The 17,988-nt window shown below is 37.8% G+C and overlaps 3 protein-coding genes across 5 annotated transcripts in view; 2 read left to right on the top strand and 1 right to left on the bottom strand.

The window, feature by feature from the left end:
* Window positions 1–5,583: 5,583 nt before the first annotated feature.
* On the top strand, window positions 5,584–7,267 carry LOC310737412 (uncharacterized protein). Its single transcript, XM_083561740.1, has 3 exons — window positions 5,584–5,697; window positions 5,811–5,942; window positions 6,326–7,267. Exons 1-3 carry the CDS (start codon window positions 5,694–5,696, stop codon window positions 6,547–6,549), a joined length of 360 nt encoding a protein of 119 aa, XP_083417866.1. The 5' UTR covers window positions 5,584–5,693; the 3' UTR covers window positions 6,550–7,267.
* Window positions 7,118–9,004, bottom strand: atox1 (antioxidant 1 copper chaperone). Its single transcript, XM_083561741.1, has 3 exons — window positions 8,844–9,004; window positions 8,570–8,642; window positions 7,118–8,205 (listed from the first exon to the last, which is right to left on the bottom strand). Exons 1-3 carry the CDS (start codon window positions 8,847–8,849, stop codon window positions 8,081–8,083), a joined length of 204 nt encoding a protein of 67 aa, XP_083417867.1. The 5' UTR covers window positions 8,850–9,004; the 3' UTR covers window positions 7,118–8,080.
* A 3,211-nt stretch (window positions 9,005–12,215) lies between these two features.
* The window catches only part of slc36a1 (solute carrier family 36 member 1), a 31,191-nt gene continuing 25,418 nt past the window's right edge, over window positions 12,216–17,988 (top strand). For 2 of the 3 annotated variants that reach the window (XR_014536576.1, XM_083560125.1), the window contains exons 1-3: window positions 12,761–13,081; window positions 17,487–17,594; window positions 17,810–17,930. Coding sequence is in view for 2 of the 3 variants with exons in the window: in XM_083560125.1 (XP_083416251.1) it covers window positions 17,567–17,594; window positions 17,810–17,930 (149 nt within the window). In the remaining variant the exon portion in view is untranslated. Of the gene's footprint in view, window positions 12,301–12,760; window positions 13,082–17,486; window positions 17,595–17,809; window positions 17,931–17,988 lie in introns of those variants that run through there. The other variant, XM_083560126.1, reaches the window with a different exon arrangement.

Below are 17,988 nucleotides of genomic sequence, written 5' to 3'. Positions count from 1 at the left end.
GAGTAATTAGTGATATTTTGTATATAATTCTGAAGTCCTTCATGGTTAGTATCTTAATAAAGCACATTTAAAACATGGTTGTTTATTCTCACAGAAAAGATGTTCATACTCTGTTCCTTTCCCTCCCACCCTTATTTTCTGTGTGTGTGTGTGTGTGTGTGTGTGTGTGTGTGTGTGTGTGTGTGTGTGTGTGTGTGTGTGTGTGTGTGTGCATGCGTGTACTTGGGTTGGGCTGTATGTACTGTGTGTTGCTAAGAATTTATCAGGCTAAAGTAATCCTATCTGCTGTTCCATTCAGCTTTTGGCCTCTCAGAGACAGCATGCAGAGACACTCTGCTCTGGATTGCTAATGTCTGTCCTCCGAATGTCTGATGAGGATTATGTAGAGAAACATCTGGATGTGAATAAAATCCTGGAAAAAAGTAGCAGCTATGCAACGTGGCATTTTCCATTCTGGCTGCAGCCGACCCAGAGAGTCAGTTCAGATCAGCCCATGGAGAAGATGTAATTACTCACTTCTCCCGAGCTGCAGACGTGGCATTGTCTACAGTTGCCTAACAAGACTTCACATGACCATAGGCTCAGGGGATTCCAACCTTCCAATCCCCCACACATGCCCCCATCTAATTACAATTAAGCCTAATTATACCTGCTACCATCTGCAAAACGCAGGCACAAGCACCTGAGCTGTGTGAGGTTTTAAATGATCTATTATCTTTGCTATCTGTTCTTTGGATGCATTAAAAATTCAATTCTATCACCTTATTTAGGTGAAGGTTTAAAGGAATCAACTTGTTGCATCACCATTGAGGGGGCTTGATTTATTTGGAATGTAGCCCCTTCAGACCTGGTTTATGGGAAATACCTCTCTGGTGGTTGTGTGAGCATAGTTAGATTCTGATTCATGCAGCAAATAGTATGATGCAGACCACCGTTTCCTCCCCAGACTCTCAAAAGGATCACAGCCTCAGATGAACAAGGCTTCTATTCATTATGGTTCCTGTTTTTGCCTCTGTGTAAACTGTGGGCGCGCTGAAACCCTGCAATAGCAAATAACCTAATATTAACATGGAGCAGAATAAACCATTGCACCTGAGCTTATAGTGTAGATAGGCCAGCCTTTTTGGCTCATTTTGGTAAACAACTCTATAGATTTATACTGGTTTTGGTAAGACTTGTAAATGTAAACCATTTTATTAAAAGTCTAGTATAATTAACATTTGCAGCATTCAACAATCTTCTGATCTAAAATTAATTCTTTATATTAACACATGCACATCCTTCATTCATTAAGGTTACAAATAAGGGAAACCCATGTTCATCTTTTGTTAAAAGCAAATAATAAGAGATGTACTGAATAATTTCCTCCTTCAAAACTGAGAATTTTATGTTCACTGTTTTTATTTACAGGGTTTTAGCTAATATGTATGTGAGTTGACATCATATGTTGAATTTGAGATTTAGGAGACAGTCCCGTAGGAAAGGTTTTTCTAATCCATTTTTCCATTTTGTTTTCTATTCCCATATTTGGGTGTGTTAAACACTTGAGTCTTGAGTCATTCGAAGACATTATATGACATTATTAAAATTACAAGCCTCGACATTCTTCTCGATTACATCTTTTCAAAAGCAGTCCACCAAAACATCTTTTTTTAGGATGAATGTAAGTCTTTCATTCTGAAATGGCCTTATTCATAGCGAGAACATTTAACCGCCATTTAAAAAAGTGATTAAGATTGACATATTAAACGTATTCTCCTGTTCTTCGTGTTTACCAAATGACAACCCTCCACATCAACTACCGCACATAAGCAATTAAAAAAACAAAACAAAACGCAGACTGCTGTTAATAGAGAAAGACTCCTGAGCAGACCCTGAGAAACACAATGGCTGCTCATCCTTTCCTTCCTCTGCGTACTTTCCTTTGAGGATTGACAGTAGCGAAATAAAAACATCTGGAAAATCTATCAAAGCAGAGAATAATGACTCGGAGCCAGATGGAGGATATGAGCAGAATAGCGAGCGTGGCGGGTTTGCGTTGTCGGTAGCTTTCTCCTGCAGCTGTTAAGTGGGTGTAATAGCAGCAGGGCAGCACTTTGTTGAAAAAAGAAATGTGGATGAGTGGCGTGATGGCTGTAAACGCAAGAACTTTGTTGTTGCAGAAGAAGTGGTGTACGACAGACATGGCTTGTGCATTCTGTTTCGACAAATGGGCCACCTGTGCAAAGTTAAAGATCAGAGGAGGGTTGAAAACAGCAATACTGATTATATGCTAATATAATGAAAATATTACAGATAATATTTTACAAATTTGTTTTGGAATGAATTAGGCTTGAATTCGATTTTTCTTGTTTATATTATTTTGGTTTCGATGGCAAAAACACAGGTAATGTTAATGTATTCATTTATAAATGTATCGGAAATTTTGATATAAGTAGTCCAAAAAAATTCATTTCAATATACCTCTTTTCTAAATCAGCAAAAGGATTTGACAGGGTTAATTGTTATTGCAAATGGTTTCCAGTTTAGCAAATGAAAATGTTTTCATGATTATTATGTTAAGAAATTATACACAGTGTAAAATGTCATACTGCCACATCATCAGTTTGGCTTAAGGGAATATCTGCATTTAATTTTAAACCCAGCAAGTCTGTACAGTGTCCGATAGTTAAATATTATATATATATATATATATATATATATATATATATATATATATATATATATATACATACACACATAAGTTTTGCATGCTTAGGAGAATGAAGTGCAGTGTGTGATGGATATGGTGGAGTCTTTCTTGCATGATTGCACTTGCCTCTACCTGTACCGCATGCCTGCATACACACTCTGTACTTTGTTGAATTTTTTTTTCAAGCACAGACATCAGGCTTACCAACTAACGATTTCTCCAATGATTTCTCTCGTCCTTAGCAGTTAAGGACATGGCTTCAGAGTCTGTGACCAAAACTGAAAGGAAAATCTGCCAAGATTGATATGTCATATCCTTAAAGTCAACCTGATACAAGCTTCCTCTCAATAGTATTGTTGTGTTTTGATCATAACAGAAGTTAATAAACATTTATTTATTCTGCCTGTTGGGAAATGATGAATACTGACCTTCATTATCTTCAAGGTAGAACAGATGTACATAAAATTAGCGTTGGAAAATTGTAGCGGCAATAATAATAATGTGGTTCAATAAATATTAGAGTCATTTAAACACAGTGTACAGTATATCAGCCGTGAATGTCGTTTTCATGGTGCAGTAAAAAATGTAAATGTTTACCGAGGTTGTTTGAAGCGTCTTCTCTCTGTCCTGATGCTAAGGCTTAACTCAAATCTCTGATCTGATGAAAAGACAGACTGATTAAACAGAGAGAACACTGTTATGGCATGTCCATGAGTGCCACTCTTTCCGTTTTCAAAGATGGAGTTCTGATAACTATGGAACAGAAGGGAGTCTAAACAAGTTGAATGTTGAGTCTTTGGCTCACTAAAATGCACAGATTTAATCACTCAGTCAAATCTTTGTATATCAAATACCCTAATAAATAAACCTTAGGACCTCCAACTTCTGCCATTTGTGTCTTGTTGGTTGTGCATACATTTTTGTTTGTTTTAATTTCACTTTTTTTTATGTTTGTTTGTGCTGCATTTTTACATCTAGTCATTGTATACAGTACAATGGTGTACTGCTGATGTGATTAGATGTACAGCAACTAGAAAACAGGCTAAAATGATGCTATGCTGCATGCTTGTTCTTATCAGAACAGGTACAGCTTGTTCTTAAATTCTGCCAAAATACATGGTAAGCAAGTGTAATTTTTCTGATTGACTACACACTGCTACCTGCTGGTGAGACAAGAAGGCACTTTACAGCAACCATCTGCTTTATTTGAACTCTCAGGAGGGAGAAACAGGTTAAGGCAAGACACTACAGGTAGAAATGATGCTTTTGTTCATGTCAGTCTTTTTCAGACTTCTGATTCAATGGCATTCATGTCTACTCTTAAACTGTACCAATAGACAATGTCAGAACTTGATAGAAATATGTTTCACAGCTTTTATCCCCCATTTTCCACCAGGTCATAATTTAGAGGTTTGCCCTGCCCACTTGACATGTTAAATATACCTGGAAATATTGACTATATGGACACATTTGTCTGAACATAAGATGTGTCCTCATTTAGTGCTTCCCACTTTTCTGGGAAGATGTTTCACTAAGTTTTGGATTGTGGTTGTGGAGATTTGTGCTCATTCATCCACAAGGGTGTTAGTAAAGTCAGGTAGTGATTCAGCATTCAAATTCATCCCAAAGTTGTTGCTAATGGTCAAGGTCAGAGATCTACAAAGATCTATAAACCACACTCAAGTCTTTCGAAAAGTTTTCCCCAAATCTGTTTTTTTCTCAACCATTAACTTTCATAAAATGTAATAGAACGTAATGTACATTCCTCTTCCTATTTAGAAGCTGGAGGACAACAAGTTGATTAATGTTCTGATAGATTTAAGATTTTGAATTACTATTACTATACATTTTATAATGCTGCATGGTATTTTCTTGATTAAATGATAAATATATGACCCACAAACTGTTATGTAAAATTGCTACTTGCTTAGACTTTGGGTTTTTATAAAGTAAGAATATGGAATGTATTACATGTATGAATATTTAACAATATGAAACTGTTTAAAGATATACATAAGACTATGATTATGTCTGATTTTACTTAATGATCTGATATGCTTACAATGTAAAGTAAGTATGCCATTGAAGTGAAATTGCAATAAAATTGCATTCATTCTTAAAGATTTTTTCCCCGGATGGAAAAAAGTGCATTAACATGTACTGTAACGTTACCCTATTCAACTGGAGTGCTTTAGAAATATGATTATGTATGACTTCACTTATTGATCTGATTCCCTTATTATGTAGAGTATGTGATTGTGGTAAAACTGCATAAGAAATGCATACATGTATTTTCCACCAGATGGAAGAAAGTGCATTAACATGTTATTGTCATTTATGCTAGAATGTATGGAAGTGCTATAAATAGTATGTTAGCTAACAAACATTATTAACTCCTAGTCAGATAATACAGAAAACCCACGGAGCGGTGTACATATATGTTTGCAGTGCACCAATCTGATGGGCTGTTTGCTGAAAAGCATAAAAGCAAACATTCTCCATTTCAGATAATCAGGGTCCATGGTTTATCGCACTTTCTTTACGCTCAGCATGCTCTTTTGATAACAACCTGTGTGAGAAGAGCAGCCTCATCACCATCGCATCATCTGAATTATTCAATGATTAAAAGACCAGATGACACATCTTTTAAACTGGCAATTCATCTTCTCTTGGCTTGTGCAGGAAGAATATACTGAAATCAGCAGACTCTAACAGATAAAAGTGACCAGGCTTGTGATGGACTGATATTAAATTCTGAATACTAAATATAACGTTTTACAAACTTGAGCAAAACGGGAAGAGTTGGACTTTGGGATATTGGTTGATCATGAAGAATTCAGTAAACGTGATGAGTTCTCTGGTCTGTGTGGAGTTCTTGTTGTACATCGTGAGTCTGTGTGCACCACAGTGGTTGGTGGAGCCAGGAGGAGCATGTGAAGGCCTCTTCACTATCTGTAACACTTATGAAGGCCTTTCCAGCTGTACTACATTTCCAGCTTGGATGGGTGAGTGTGTCTTGCATCATATCTATCGGGTCTGCCGATAACAGTTCTGTCATCATTCCTGTAGCTTAAAATTTATATATAAAATGTCACTTTGCATTACTTCTCCTTATTAGGCTCGTACAGCCTGACTTGGATGTTCCTGGCAAGTTCCTCCATACTTTCCCTGTTCACACTTATCGCCATTAGACCAGCTCTTAGCCATGGAAAGCGAGCCGTTGTAGCTCTTCTTTTAAATATTTTTTCAGGTAACACCTTCATTTTCTTTTGTCATTTTAGTGATTCATACAATTGTTCACGTTACATTGTGGAATTCCTTGTGTACCAAGCAATATACAACGCTTAGTGCATAGTGCATATGAATTATGAGGTATGGTTTGTAAAGAAAAGAAACTTGTAACCACTGTAAATCATGGTTTTGTAAAAAGAATAACACTCAAGAGTAAAAAGAGTAATCATGCTTCACATCACACTTCACCTATATTCTTAGTAATGCAGACCACATTGTGCTCTATTCCTTAGGTTATCACATTCAAGCACCATAAAGCTTCACATATATTATCGGATTATTGTATAAACATCGTATTAAATTAAGACACTATTTCATATTATGCACTTTCTGTTTTCTCAGTTGCTTTTTGTGTTGCCGCTCTCATCGCCTTCATAGTGTCCATTGAAGAACAGATGCCTGAAATGGCCAAATTTCTCGGCTGGGCTTTTTACATCTGCTGTGCTACTCTTGTCTACGCCTCTCTGGTGTCTGTGGCATTGGGGTTTGTGGAAGGCGCGTCCAGTGTCGAGCCAGAAAACCCAGATGGAGGTCAGGGCTCGCCAGCACCGGCCATAGTTCCTTAGACACACTCGTAAATACTCAATGTACAGAAATCAGATGGCTTTGTTACATATTTTATCTTAATTTTCAGCAAATAAACTAGGGTTTTGGGTGTGGGTCATTTCACTGCGTCACATTAAATGGTTAATATAGAAAATAGAAAAAAAAATACACTTGTCCTTGATTTTATTATGGTAGGAAGTGCAAGGTTGTGTACTGATTTTCTATCGAGGCTGGTTTTGTTATAAAAGTGAAACATTGCCCCCTACTGGAAATTTTATTTATTCTGTAATATGCATATAGACTCTCCAAACATATTTAATCAAGATTTTATTTTCTCTCAGGGTTAACTGTTCATGAGGATGCTAGACTACAAAGTGTAACCTACTGCACTCAAAGTATCTAGATGAATAAATGATAAAGTGGATAAAGTGAATTGATTAAAACCATAAAGTGACTTAGAATTAAACTAGGAACACTGGAAAGTTTGCTATGAACAGCTCAGATACAAATCTACTTCTTCAAAGAATATACTGTATATTGGACCACCAAAATAATAAAAAAAGAAATGTGAAGCATTCTGTTAAAATATCTGAGTTTAGCAGTTTAATATATTACACACGTTTGCAGGTTGCATGTGATAATGTAGCAGAGTCTAAAGGCAATATACTGAAATACAATAAAGCCACAAACATTACACAATTCAGTAGCAGTGTATATCAAAATAATGACCTTGTAAAATGCACCAATATACACACCTGGGCTAAAAAACTGGGTCAAAGCCAAAATGTCAAAATATTAGGCTTAGCAACAAATTAGTGGTCAAGTAATTAGTGGGATAAAGTAACTTAATATATATATATATATATATATATATATATATATATATATATATATATATTTTAATATTCAATAATGGTGTGTAAACTTGCAGACAGTGTTATACAGAAAACAAACAGTTTATTTTTCCACAAATTTGTGATCTTATACATGTGCTGACTTTTGCATCAAAAACCATGCCATCATTTATCTGTTTCTAGGTATTTTCCCCCAAAACTGCAATGAAATACCAAACAATCATACCCATGGCTTCAGGTGTGCATTTATTACAAAGTCTTGATAGATTTTTGACCAAATAATTTGTTGGAAAGACTCTTAAAGGCTTAGTATTTCCACATTTTGGGTTTGTTTGTCTTTTTTGCCCCACAATGTGCATGTATAGAGCAGTTACATAGCAACAATTAGAATTAGACATTAATGAAATCAATTAATCAGCTTAATCAGTTAAATATGAGCCGATTTTAGGAGCTTGCTCATTTCCCAGGAGTAAAATCTATAATCTGTTATTCCATGTACCATCTGTATTACATGCAAATCTGTTATTCCATGTTAGTTTTTTAATACATACCATTAGTAGTTAAATATGGAAAATAGGCAACTTTAACAAGTCCAACAAAACGATACAAATATTAATTAATAGAAACAAGGATTACAAATGGATAGTGACAGGAATACATGTTGCTCCATATGGACAGTTAATGTTTAACATCTGGCCTATTTAGGACCAATGTACGTGACAGTTTTGCCGGTTTTCTTCAGCGTTTCCAGCAGGACTTCTGTGTCTTTATCCGACTCGATGAAGACCTTCTTGTTAGGAAGATCAATGTCAAATTTGACATCTGTTCATTTGAAAGAAAAATATGGTCAGGGCAAATACATGCATGTTTTATGTCAACTGAAATACTATCTTTATATGTATACTAATATATATATATATATATATATATATATATATATATATATATATATATATATAAATATAAAAATACTATCTCATAATGTAAAAAAAACACTTTAAATGGGATGAACCCTTGATCTATTACAGTTCAAGTGTTTTGAAGATGGTTATAAGGGTCAATCAGAAACAACAGTGCTGATAGTGTTGCTGTAGTAAATCCTATGTGGTAAAGGTGGGGATTATTTGGTCTAAAAACATTTCTAATATATCACATTGGCTGTGTTGTTTGAACTTAAACCCAGTACCTAGCTTTTTAAGAACCCGAGTCACTGCACCAGAGCATCCTTCACATGTCATATCAACAAAAAACTCGTGAGTCTGTGAATAAACAGAAAAGGGTCATTCAAACAAGTGGGTCGACACTGAGTCGATACTGAGTCGACACTGAAACGACAGCAAACATTTATATCGTTCATTAGCTAGCTGATAGATGTTCCAAACACAATTTGAATATCCAACATAGTAGTATACTTATTAGCTTTAGTAAACTCGCTATTCAGGGATGAAATGCATACTTACAGCCATGATCAAATAAGTGTTAGGTTCGAACAAAAAGAAAAGAAAAGCCGCCAGTCAATTTATTTCACAGCGAAAAACCCAAATGAATGTGAAACTCTGGCCCTTTGAACTGGCCGTACTGTAGCCCTGAAACTTAGGGATGATCGATAAATTCTCGCACTTTCCAAAAGTGTTCATGAACATAGACTTGATTTGTTTAAATAAATGTCTTATAATATCATGTCGTATATGTAAAGACTTGCATGAATCGACGTATGGATGTCAATGTGTACGTTTTAATAGTTACAGTATTCTTTAAACGTTTCTAAAAACAATACATTTTTGTTCCCTTGAGTTGGTCTGCCATAAACACGTGACCAGCGACGCTTGAAGCTGATTTGCCGGAGGATGCAATCACGTGAATGCGTCGGAAACCAACAAATTGTAGAATTATGTTCCTTTCGGTAACGTTATGAGGCATATAGTATGGATGGGAACCTATATTGGGTGTGTTACGGTACTGTTGGAATACAAAGTTCTGAATAAAAGTTCTGCTAAGGAGTCATGGCTGTCCATTTAAGGAAGGTTAATGTTGTACCTGATAAACGACAGAACATGGTGTAAGAATTATAGTTTAGTTTTCAGTGTCGTTCGTGGCGTCAGCGTGAAGGATTGACAAGACGAGTTAGCACGGCGCTATCACGACTCAGTTTCAAGTCTCTCCGCCGGAGAAATTCAAGTTCAAGTGGAAGCCTTGATTTACACGATGGGAGAGGAAGTTACATCTTGACCCTGAATTGACACTACAGAGTGAACTAGTAAAAAAAAAACCCCACCAGAAACAGCTCAAGTCAAACTTCAAGTGGGAAATGGCAAACGAACTGCTGGATAGTGTGCAAACTAAACAGTACAGTAATGTGAAAACAAAACAAGTAAAGCCACTCTTTGGACAGCTGTCAAGAAACCCCCCACAAATAAAGCCTAAAAAAAAAGAGGATGCGGTGACATAAAGGGGTATAATTTGCAGCAATGCCTTGCAAGATATGCAATATGTCACCTCTGTCATAAGAAGGGACATTATGTCAAATAAGGTGCATGAGGTGAACATAGCAACACTAACATTAGACACAATAGAGGACATTGTGTTTCTTGGTTCACTGTCATCTAATGTACCAGGAAGCCCCTGGATGAATGAGATAACAATCGACAATCTCAAGACGTTGTTCAAAATCGATACGGGGGCTGATGTAACGGCAGTCCCGGTTACACTGTACAACCAGGACCAGTTCCAAAAACTGATACCTCCCAGGAGAGTCATCCAGGGACCAGGTGGAACATCACTGTAAAAGGTAAAAGGGAAATTCACAGCCACCCTTGGCAAGCACAACGAACATACGAAACAGGAAATCTATGTGGTGGATGGGTTGTGCATGCTTTTGTTGGGCAGACCAGCAGTATCTGCACTTCAACTGGTAGGCTACCCTTTATGTTGTCAGCTTAACCTCCAAAGAAAGGGTGGAAAAGGAGTTTCCACAACTCTTCAGTGGCTTAGGCAAAATGGACGGTGAGTACAGCATTGTGCTGAAACCAGGTGCAAAACCTTTTTCTATATCGACTCCAAGACGTATTTCCCCTTCCTTTCTTACCAAAGGTGGAAGAAAGGAAGAATTGAGGCGTATGAAACAGCAGAGTGTAATTTCAAAGGTGAAGGAGCCAACTGAATTGTGTGCTCCCATGGTTGTGGTGCCGAAGAGTACAGGTGAAATGAGAATTTGCACAGATTTCACAGAATTGAACAAATCGTTTATGAGAGAAAAACACCCTCTCCCTTCAGTAGAAAGCACATTAGGACAACTTGCAGGAGCCGAAGTGTTTTCCAAACTTGATGCCAATGCAGGGTTTTGGCAGATTCCACTTTCAAAGGAATCCTCTTTGCTCACCACATTTATAACTCTATTTGGCCGCTATTGCTATAACCATCTATGCTTTGGAATCTCCTCTGCACCTGAGCATTTCCAAAAATGCATGTCCAGGATTTTTGAGGGACTGGAAGGTGTTGTTTGTCAAATGGATAACGTGCTCGTCTGGGGGCCGTCACAGAGTGAACATGATGAGAGGCTGAGAGGGGGTGCTCTCAATCCTTCAGGAAGCTGGAGTCACATTCAATGAGAAATGTGAGTTTTCCAATACAAAAATCAAGTTCCTTGGACAGATCGTTGACGAATCATTGGTGAGCCCAGACCCAGATAAGCTGGAACCAGTTAAAGCAATGAGACAGCCATGTAATATCAGTGAAGTAAGGCAGTTCTTGGGAATGGTCAACCACCTTGGTAAATTCTTACCACATTTGGCAGTGAAAACACAGCCATTTAGAGACTTACTGAGAAAGTTCGATATGTGGGTTTGGGGGTCGCATCAGCAAGAGGTCTACGAGAAAATCAAAGAGGAACTAACAACACCGCCGGGTTTGGCGCTGTATGATCCGCAGAGCAACGGGGAGGCGAAGCGAGCTGTAAGGACCATCAAGAACCTCCTTAAGAAGTCTGCTGACCCCTACCTTCCACTTATAGCAGCGCCTCTTGCCAATGGTTACAGTCCTGCCAAGCTCCTCATGGAAAGAAAGCTCCGAACACGAGTTCCTGTGGTTCCATCTCAGCTCATTCCAGAGAGTGCAGATTTGGAAAAGCTGAAACAGATAAAAATTATGTTCAGACTGAAACAGAAACGAAGTTTCAACCGAAGACACAAAGCACGTGACATGAGGTACTTACGTCCGGGTGAACATGTGAGGTTCAAAGACACTTGTGAAAAGGGCACTGTTGTGTCTAACGCTGGCTCTTCCAGGTTGTACCTTATAGCGACACCCAGAGGTACCTTAAGGAGAAACAGGTTTCATCTCTCACCAACTCCAGTAGCTCCTGTGACTTCCGACCTACCTGACTCGGCGGAGATACAGGCATCTCCGCGCTTTGAAGATTCAACCAGCACAGCAGAAGTTCAGATGGGTTCCCAATCGACCTCGCCATGTACCAGTCGGTATCCTTCCTGGATTAGAGCTCCTCCCAGGTATCTAAAGGACTTTGTTTGTAATTAGAGATAGCCTGGAGAAGCACCGAGTGGTCAATGGGGCAGAATAATCCCCACACTTGGTTGAAGGTTTTGGGTAGTCCACCCCATCCTTCTGGGTAGAGAAACTCTTCTTTTGTGAAAGTGAATAGAAAAAGAAAATGATAAAAGATGTACAAAATTGTTGGTTATATATTTAAATGTTCAATGTCTAATAAGAAAGTAAAGTATAGTCATTGTTGGTCTATTTGCTCCCCCATGTGTTAAATAAAGAAAAGAAAAGTAAGAATCTTATTTGTGGAGAAAGGATGTGGTATTATGTTCCTTTCGGTAATGTTATGAGGCATATAGTATGGATGGGAACCTATATTGGGTGTGTTACAGTACTGTTGGGAGGAGAATAAAAGTTCTGGTAAGAAGTCATGGCCAGAAGTTATGTTGCGTCGTCCATTTAAGGAAGGTTAATGTATCTATTAAACGACAGGACACAAATTAATGCAGAAGTAGCGGTGTTTTGGAACCAGAGAATCTCTGAAGGAAAACGTTGACTAAAACCACATCTGTCTATGTATAAGAAAATCATAATAATTAATTATACTCAGTATCAACAAACACAATCATATCCTTATATATTCTCATACAGCCAATTTAAGCCTACACTTTCTATGTGGAGTGATAAGAAATAAATCTTGGTTTGTCTATAAATTGTATTTTTTTTTTTTTTTTTATGTAAACAGATGTTTACATAAATTTGTTAAAAACCCTCTGAAGTCTAAACTGCATGTAGTAGTTTATCTGCACTTCATCCTGTTTACCACTAGATGTCAATGGTGCGCACCGTTTTGAAAACGCTACCATAATACAGTTTGATCAAATTCCGAATTCCGTTTCTTAAAAGAGTTTTCCTATCACTATTTTTCTGACTAGTTCGGATATAAACACAGACTTCATCAGATTTTTTTTAAACTAATTTCCCATCGCCCTGGAGGCGGGACTAGCTGATCAAGCAGATCACGTGGCCGGTGACTATCAGGAAGCAGCACAACAGGAACAAAGGCACTGTTAGCGAAAATGTTAAGAATCCAGGGGTTCACTAACACGGTTTTATTGTTTTATTCAAAATGTGTAATTTGTAGTAATAATTAAAGGTAGTTACATCATCATATTTGACTGGAGCTGCTCCCGATCTTATGGTAAGTCTGATCTAATCACGACCATTCTTACAGTCAGATTCATCCGCCGTGTTATGACTGAGAACATCCTGAACCGTAATTTGTTTACTACAAGGATTATGTTAATTTAATAATATCATGTTATAATGATCAAATCGGTTATACACTATTGTGAAAAAAAAATCAAATCCAGGTTATATTTTACATATAAATCATTTGTATTCGTATGAACATGAAATATATCCAGAACAGTGATCTGAATGTTTATTGTAAAATCGTTCAATAATTGCAAAGGAAACACCAGTTGTCTTATTTATTTAATGAGTAACAGCAGTTTTTTTTTTTTTAATAGGACATAAACATGCTAGCCTAGCAAGAATCTGTTTGTGTTACCTCAGCAAAACCACAGACCAGTCACAGGGAAACCAGTGCTTCTTTTCTGCATTTAAAAAAATGTTTTTATGTGTTGCATAACATCCTACATTAAGCAAGAGCAAACTGAAAGCTATGCAATTTTTCTGTTTAATTTACATGCATTTTTTATTTGTTTACTCGGACAGGTACAGCATGTACACCCTGACAAAACAAGACATGATTGAGAAAAATTGTTAATAAAGTTGAAACTAATGCATCATGTAAATTATAGATCTCTGCTAGAAGGTTTCCTTTAGGAAGCAAATCACATTCATGAACCATAAAATATCTGGAATCTGATGGATGGATGGATAGATAGATAACAATTTATTTATATAATTTCTCCCTCTGGGCTATGTAAAGTGAACAATCGGTCACTTTGTTTATTGATGACCAGAATATATATATATATATATCTCAATAAATCCGATACGATCCAAATAGTATATTTCTCTATCTGAGATGAATCGATGAGTCTATCTCTTTATTCATTCCATATCTGGTCCAACCTGCTATCGTGTGTATAATGATAAATACAGGTAATGCGTCATAGAGGTATAGATTTGATATTGACATTCGGTTTACACACACACACACACACACACACACACACACACACACACACACACACACACACACACACACACACACACACACACACACACTCACTCACTCACTCACTCACTCACTCCCACATCCGCTCAAGACAAATATCTACTACACAGCTTTAGACCTGTATGTATGTGTTTCTTAAAGAAATATTAAGTAATTTTTTTGTGGTATATTGTGAGTTTATACTCGTCAAATGTTTACGTCTTTATTAGCAAGCTAAATATTGGACTGTGTAATCGTATGCCATGGGTTTGAGGCTTTAATCATGCCTCGCGTTTTCCTCACAATTACATATTTATGGCTTTATTATAGTTCCATGATAAGGTCCCCTGGTGGTCTAGTGGTTAAGATGCAGCGCTCCCACCGCTGCGACCCGGGTTCGATTCCCGGTCAGGGAACCATCCCCAGCCACTCTTAGTGCTGGTCCCAAGCCCGGATAAATTGGGGAGGGTTGTGTTAGGAAGGGCATCCAGCGTAAAACATGTGCCAAATCAAACGTGCGGAGGATCCGCTGTGGCGACCCCTAATGGGAGAAGCCGAAAAGAAAGTTAAGTTATTATAGCTCCATGATATATAACATCATATGAATAAATCCATAAATGTGGAATTGAATTGAGAAATGAATTGCAGCCAGTTGATCTGTTTTGCAGGTGATATAGGTTCAGTCTATGTGATTCATGTTGCTTTCAGAATATACTCAGACTAATGAAAACAATCAAGAGGGTTCATTGTAATGCTATTGGTCACTTTTTAACACAGGTTTAATTAATTAGCACTGTATTAGGGATGCACCGAAATGAAAATTCTTGGCCGAAACCGAAAAAGAGGAAAGCAAGGCTGAAAACCGAAACACCGAAAGAAATTAGCCAATTATTATTACCATTGCATTTATGGCTATGACTGTGTACTAACCTTACTAAAATCAAGGCATTTCAATTGCATGAATTAATATTAAAGTTTCAAAGAATAAATCAATTACAAAAACATGAAAATATTTATTTTTAGCACATTGCAACAATGCACAGGATAAAATAAATTAAAATTCAAACTTAAATGTTTAACTTAAATGCACTCGTGTACATTAAATAATAATTTACAGGCCCTCTGGCCTGCTGAAAGGTTGTAAAATTAAATATGTTCTTTCATAAAAACAAAGTGCATTCGGAACAAGTGCAACTGCTTAAAGATACAACAATAAAACAATATCCCTGGGAAACTTTTCAAAAACGTCCACCACAGACGGAGTGCGCGTGCTCGTAAGGGTTTTGCTTTTCTGTGCCGCGTTTCTCTCATATTCAGCATAGCGATCGGGATGTTTGGATTTCAGGTGATAAATTAAACCCGACGTGGAGAAAGTTTTTGCAGACGCACCCCATCTTGAAATTTCGGCATTACATGTTTTGCAAATCGCTATCCGTGGGTCTTTCTCCGAGATATACTGAACTACGTCCACACCGCAGACATGTTGTTTTAGACATGCACGTGCAGGCAGCGGTTTCTGTTTGCGTCATCACAACACACTGTTTCGGCGTGTTGTTTCGGTGATCAAAGTCTTTCGGCCGAAAACCGAAAATGCACTTTTGGGCCATTTTCGGCCGAATATTTTCGGTGGCCGAATATTCGGTGCATCCCTACACTGCATTCGGTTTACAATAAAGGGATTTTTACAGCCATAAGCATTATCTTGATAATTGAAATATAATATATATATATATATATATATATATATATAAGCTCAAATACCACTAACTGACTCACTCACTCATCACGAAATCTCCACTGAACGGATTGCAATGAAATTTGGAACATACCTTCCTCCTGGGTCTTAGGTGCTCACTAAGAAAGGGTTTTGGAAAATTCGGCCTGGATCGCAGCTAACTCGCGAAAAACGCGATTTCTCACGCATTGTAAACTCTTCGAAATAACAATACGGATCCTAATGAAACTTACTACTTTGTTTCTTATTAGATGTTAGATGCACGATAAAAATGTTCAAAGTAGTTTGCCCTGTATCGGTACTACAAAGGGGTAGTACGTTATTTGTTGACGTTATTTCTTTGGAGGAAATTTAACAATTAGCTAAAGGTGCTCTAATAATTTTTATTAGGGCTCCCTCGATGTAAAAATAAGTCTTTAAGTGAATAAGTGTTTACTGGATGAAGATTTTCTATTTGAGTTACAGTCAAACTATAAAAATGAGTGTTCAACCATCACGTACTCTCTGTACGACTAATATACAAAGTCAGAGCAGTAACAGTAAGTCTCGCAGGTCTCACCACAGTCCTATAAACTTTCCCTTTCTTTGTATCTGCAAGAATGAAAGGGAAAGTTTATAGGACTGTGGTGAGACCTGCGATGTATGGATTAGAGACAGTGGCATTGAGTAAAAGACAGGAGGTGGAGCTGGAGGTAGCAGAGCTGAAGATGTTGAGGTTTTCGTTGGGAGTGACGAGGATGGACAAGATTAGAAATGAGTTTATTAGAGGGACAGCACATGTAGGATGTTTTGGTGACAAGGTGAGGGAGGCGAGATTGAGATGGTTTGGACATGTGCAGAGAAGGGACATGAATTATATTGGTAGAAAAATGCTGAAGATGGAGCCACCAGGTAGGAGGAAAAGAGGAAGGCCAAGGAGGAGGTTCATGGATGTGGTGAGGGAAGACATGCAGGTAGTTGGTGTAAAAGAGGCAGATATAGAGGACAGGGTGGTATGGAGACGGATGATCCGCTGTGGCGACCCCTAATGGGAGCAGCCGAAAGAAGAAGAAGAAAAAGAAGAGCGGTAACAGTAAGTAAAGACAATGGTTTACAGGTTGAGGCCTGTATTGATTTCCATATCACCTGAGAGCCCATCGGACTCTGACCTCCCCTACCCCACCTCGCACTGTCTGGATAGTGGGTAGACACAACATAGTCGGAGCTCAGTTAAGTTCATGGTCCTGACCAGTACAGACAGACGTTCTGATCTCTGATCATCCAGTCCTGCTCAGTGCTTACTGCTTATTGCCTTATTTCTTAGCGTTCTGCCTTCCGTAGCGAAGCACGGGTTCTTTCCGCTAGTGGTAAATAAACCCTCGTCATATTTCTATTATCAGTCATTGATCTATAGGAGGTTTGTGGGGGGTTTTTTTTCTGTTTTTTTTTTTTGCGCATTTACATCCAATGTGATTCAGCAACTCTAATGCAATATGATCCCAACTGTTTTCATCTACTTCAAATTTAGGAGGGATTTGTTTAATTCCTGCACATTCTAGCATTTCACATCCGCAGTGGTCCGAGTGGTGTATTTTGTTCTTTGAGCGTATATGAACTGAAGTGCCATAGATGAAATGTGCACTGTGTCTTTGTAGCAGATGGTTTAATAAAATAAAAATATTTGATTTTTGTCTTTGATCTTAGTGGCCTGAATGCCGGATCTCCACAGTAACACTTCGGAACACTGAGCCAGTTTATACCAAACGTGACCAAGCAGCACGGCCATGGCTTCAGGTATCAACTATCAGGACGGTTAGTGAATTTAATCTGTATTAGGCATCTTTTTTTTTTACTCTATAATGCAGGATTTCAGTGTTTAGGGCTTGGTTTTTGATTTCTTTTTCATTCATTGTTTTTGATGTGTTTATAAGGAAAGTGATTTTAAACCTAATTTAATTGGGAATTAAATGTATTTGTCATTATCATCGTAGGATTTATTATTACTTCATGTGTTTTATGTGTCATAGGGCCAGCGCTTCCTCAAATAAATCAGAGTCCAGTAGATGATGACGATGAACCCATCCACCCGAATAGTCCTTCCCGCAGGCAGAGCGAGTACGAGCGGATCGGGGGCAGAGCTGGAACCTCGTGAGACTCTTTCCGGTTATCATTCTTGTATGAAGAGTCAGTTTCATGTCTAATACAA

The sequence above is a fragment of the Silurus aristotelis genome (genome assembly GCF_946808225.1).
Source record: "Silurus aristotelis genome assembly, chromosome: 14".
NCBI lineage: Eukaryota > Metazoa > Chordata > Actinopteri > Siluriformes > Siluridae > Silurus > Silurus aristotelis.
This window is presented reverse-complemented; position numbering and strand designations above follow the sequence as displayed.

Excerpts from the sequence above, each read along its gene's own strand:
- LOC310737412 (XM_083561740.1), top strand. Across the intron at positions 5,943-6,325 it reads TCTTTTAAATATTTTTTCAG|TTGCTTTTTGTGTTGCCGCT; the intron begins GTAACACCTTCA and ends CTGTTTTCTCAG.
- atox1 (XM_083561741.1), bottom strand. Across the intron at positions 8,206-8,569 it reads TCGGGTTCTTAAAAAGCTAG|ATGTCAAATTTGACATTGAT; the intron begins GTACTGGGTTTA and ends TCAAATGAACAG.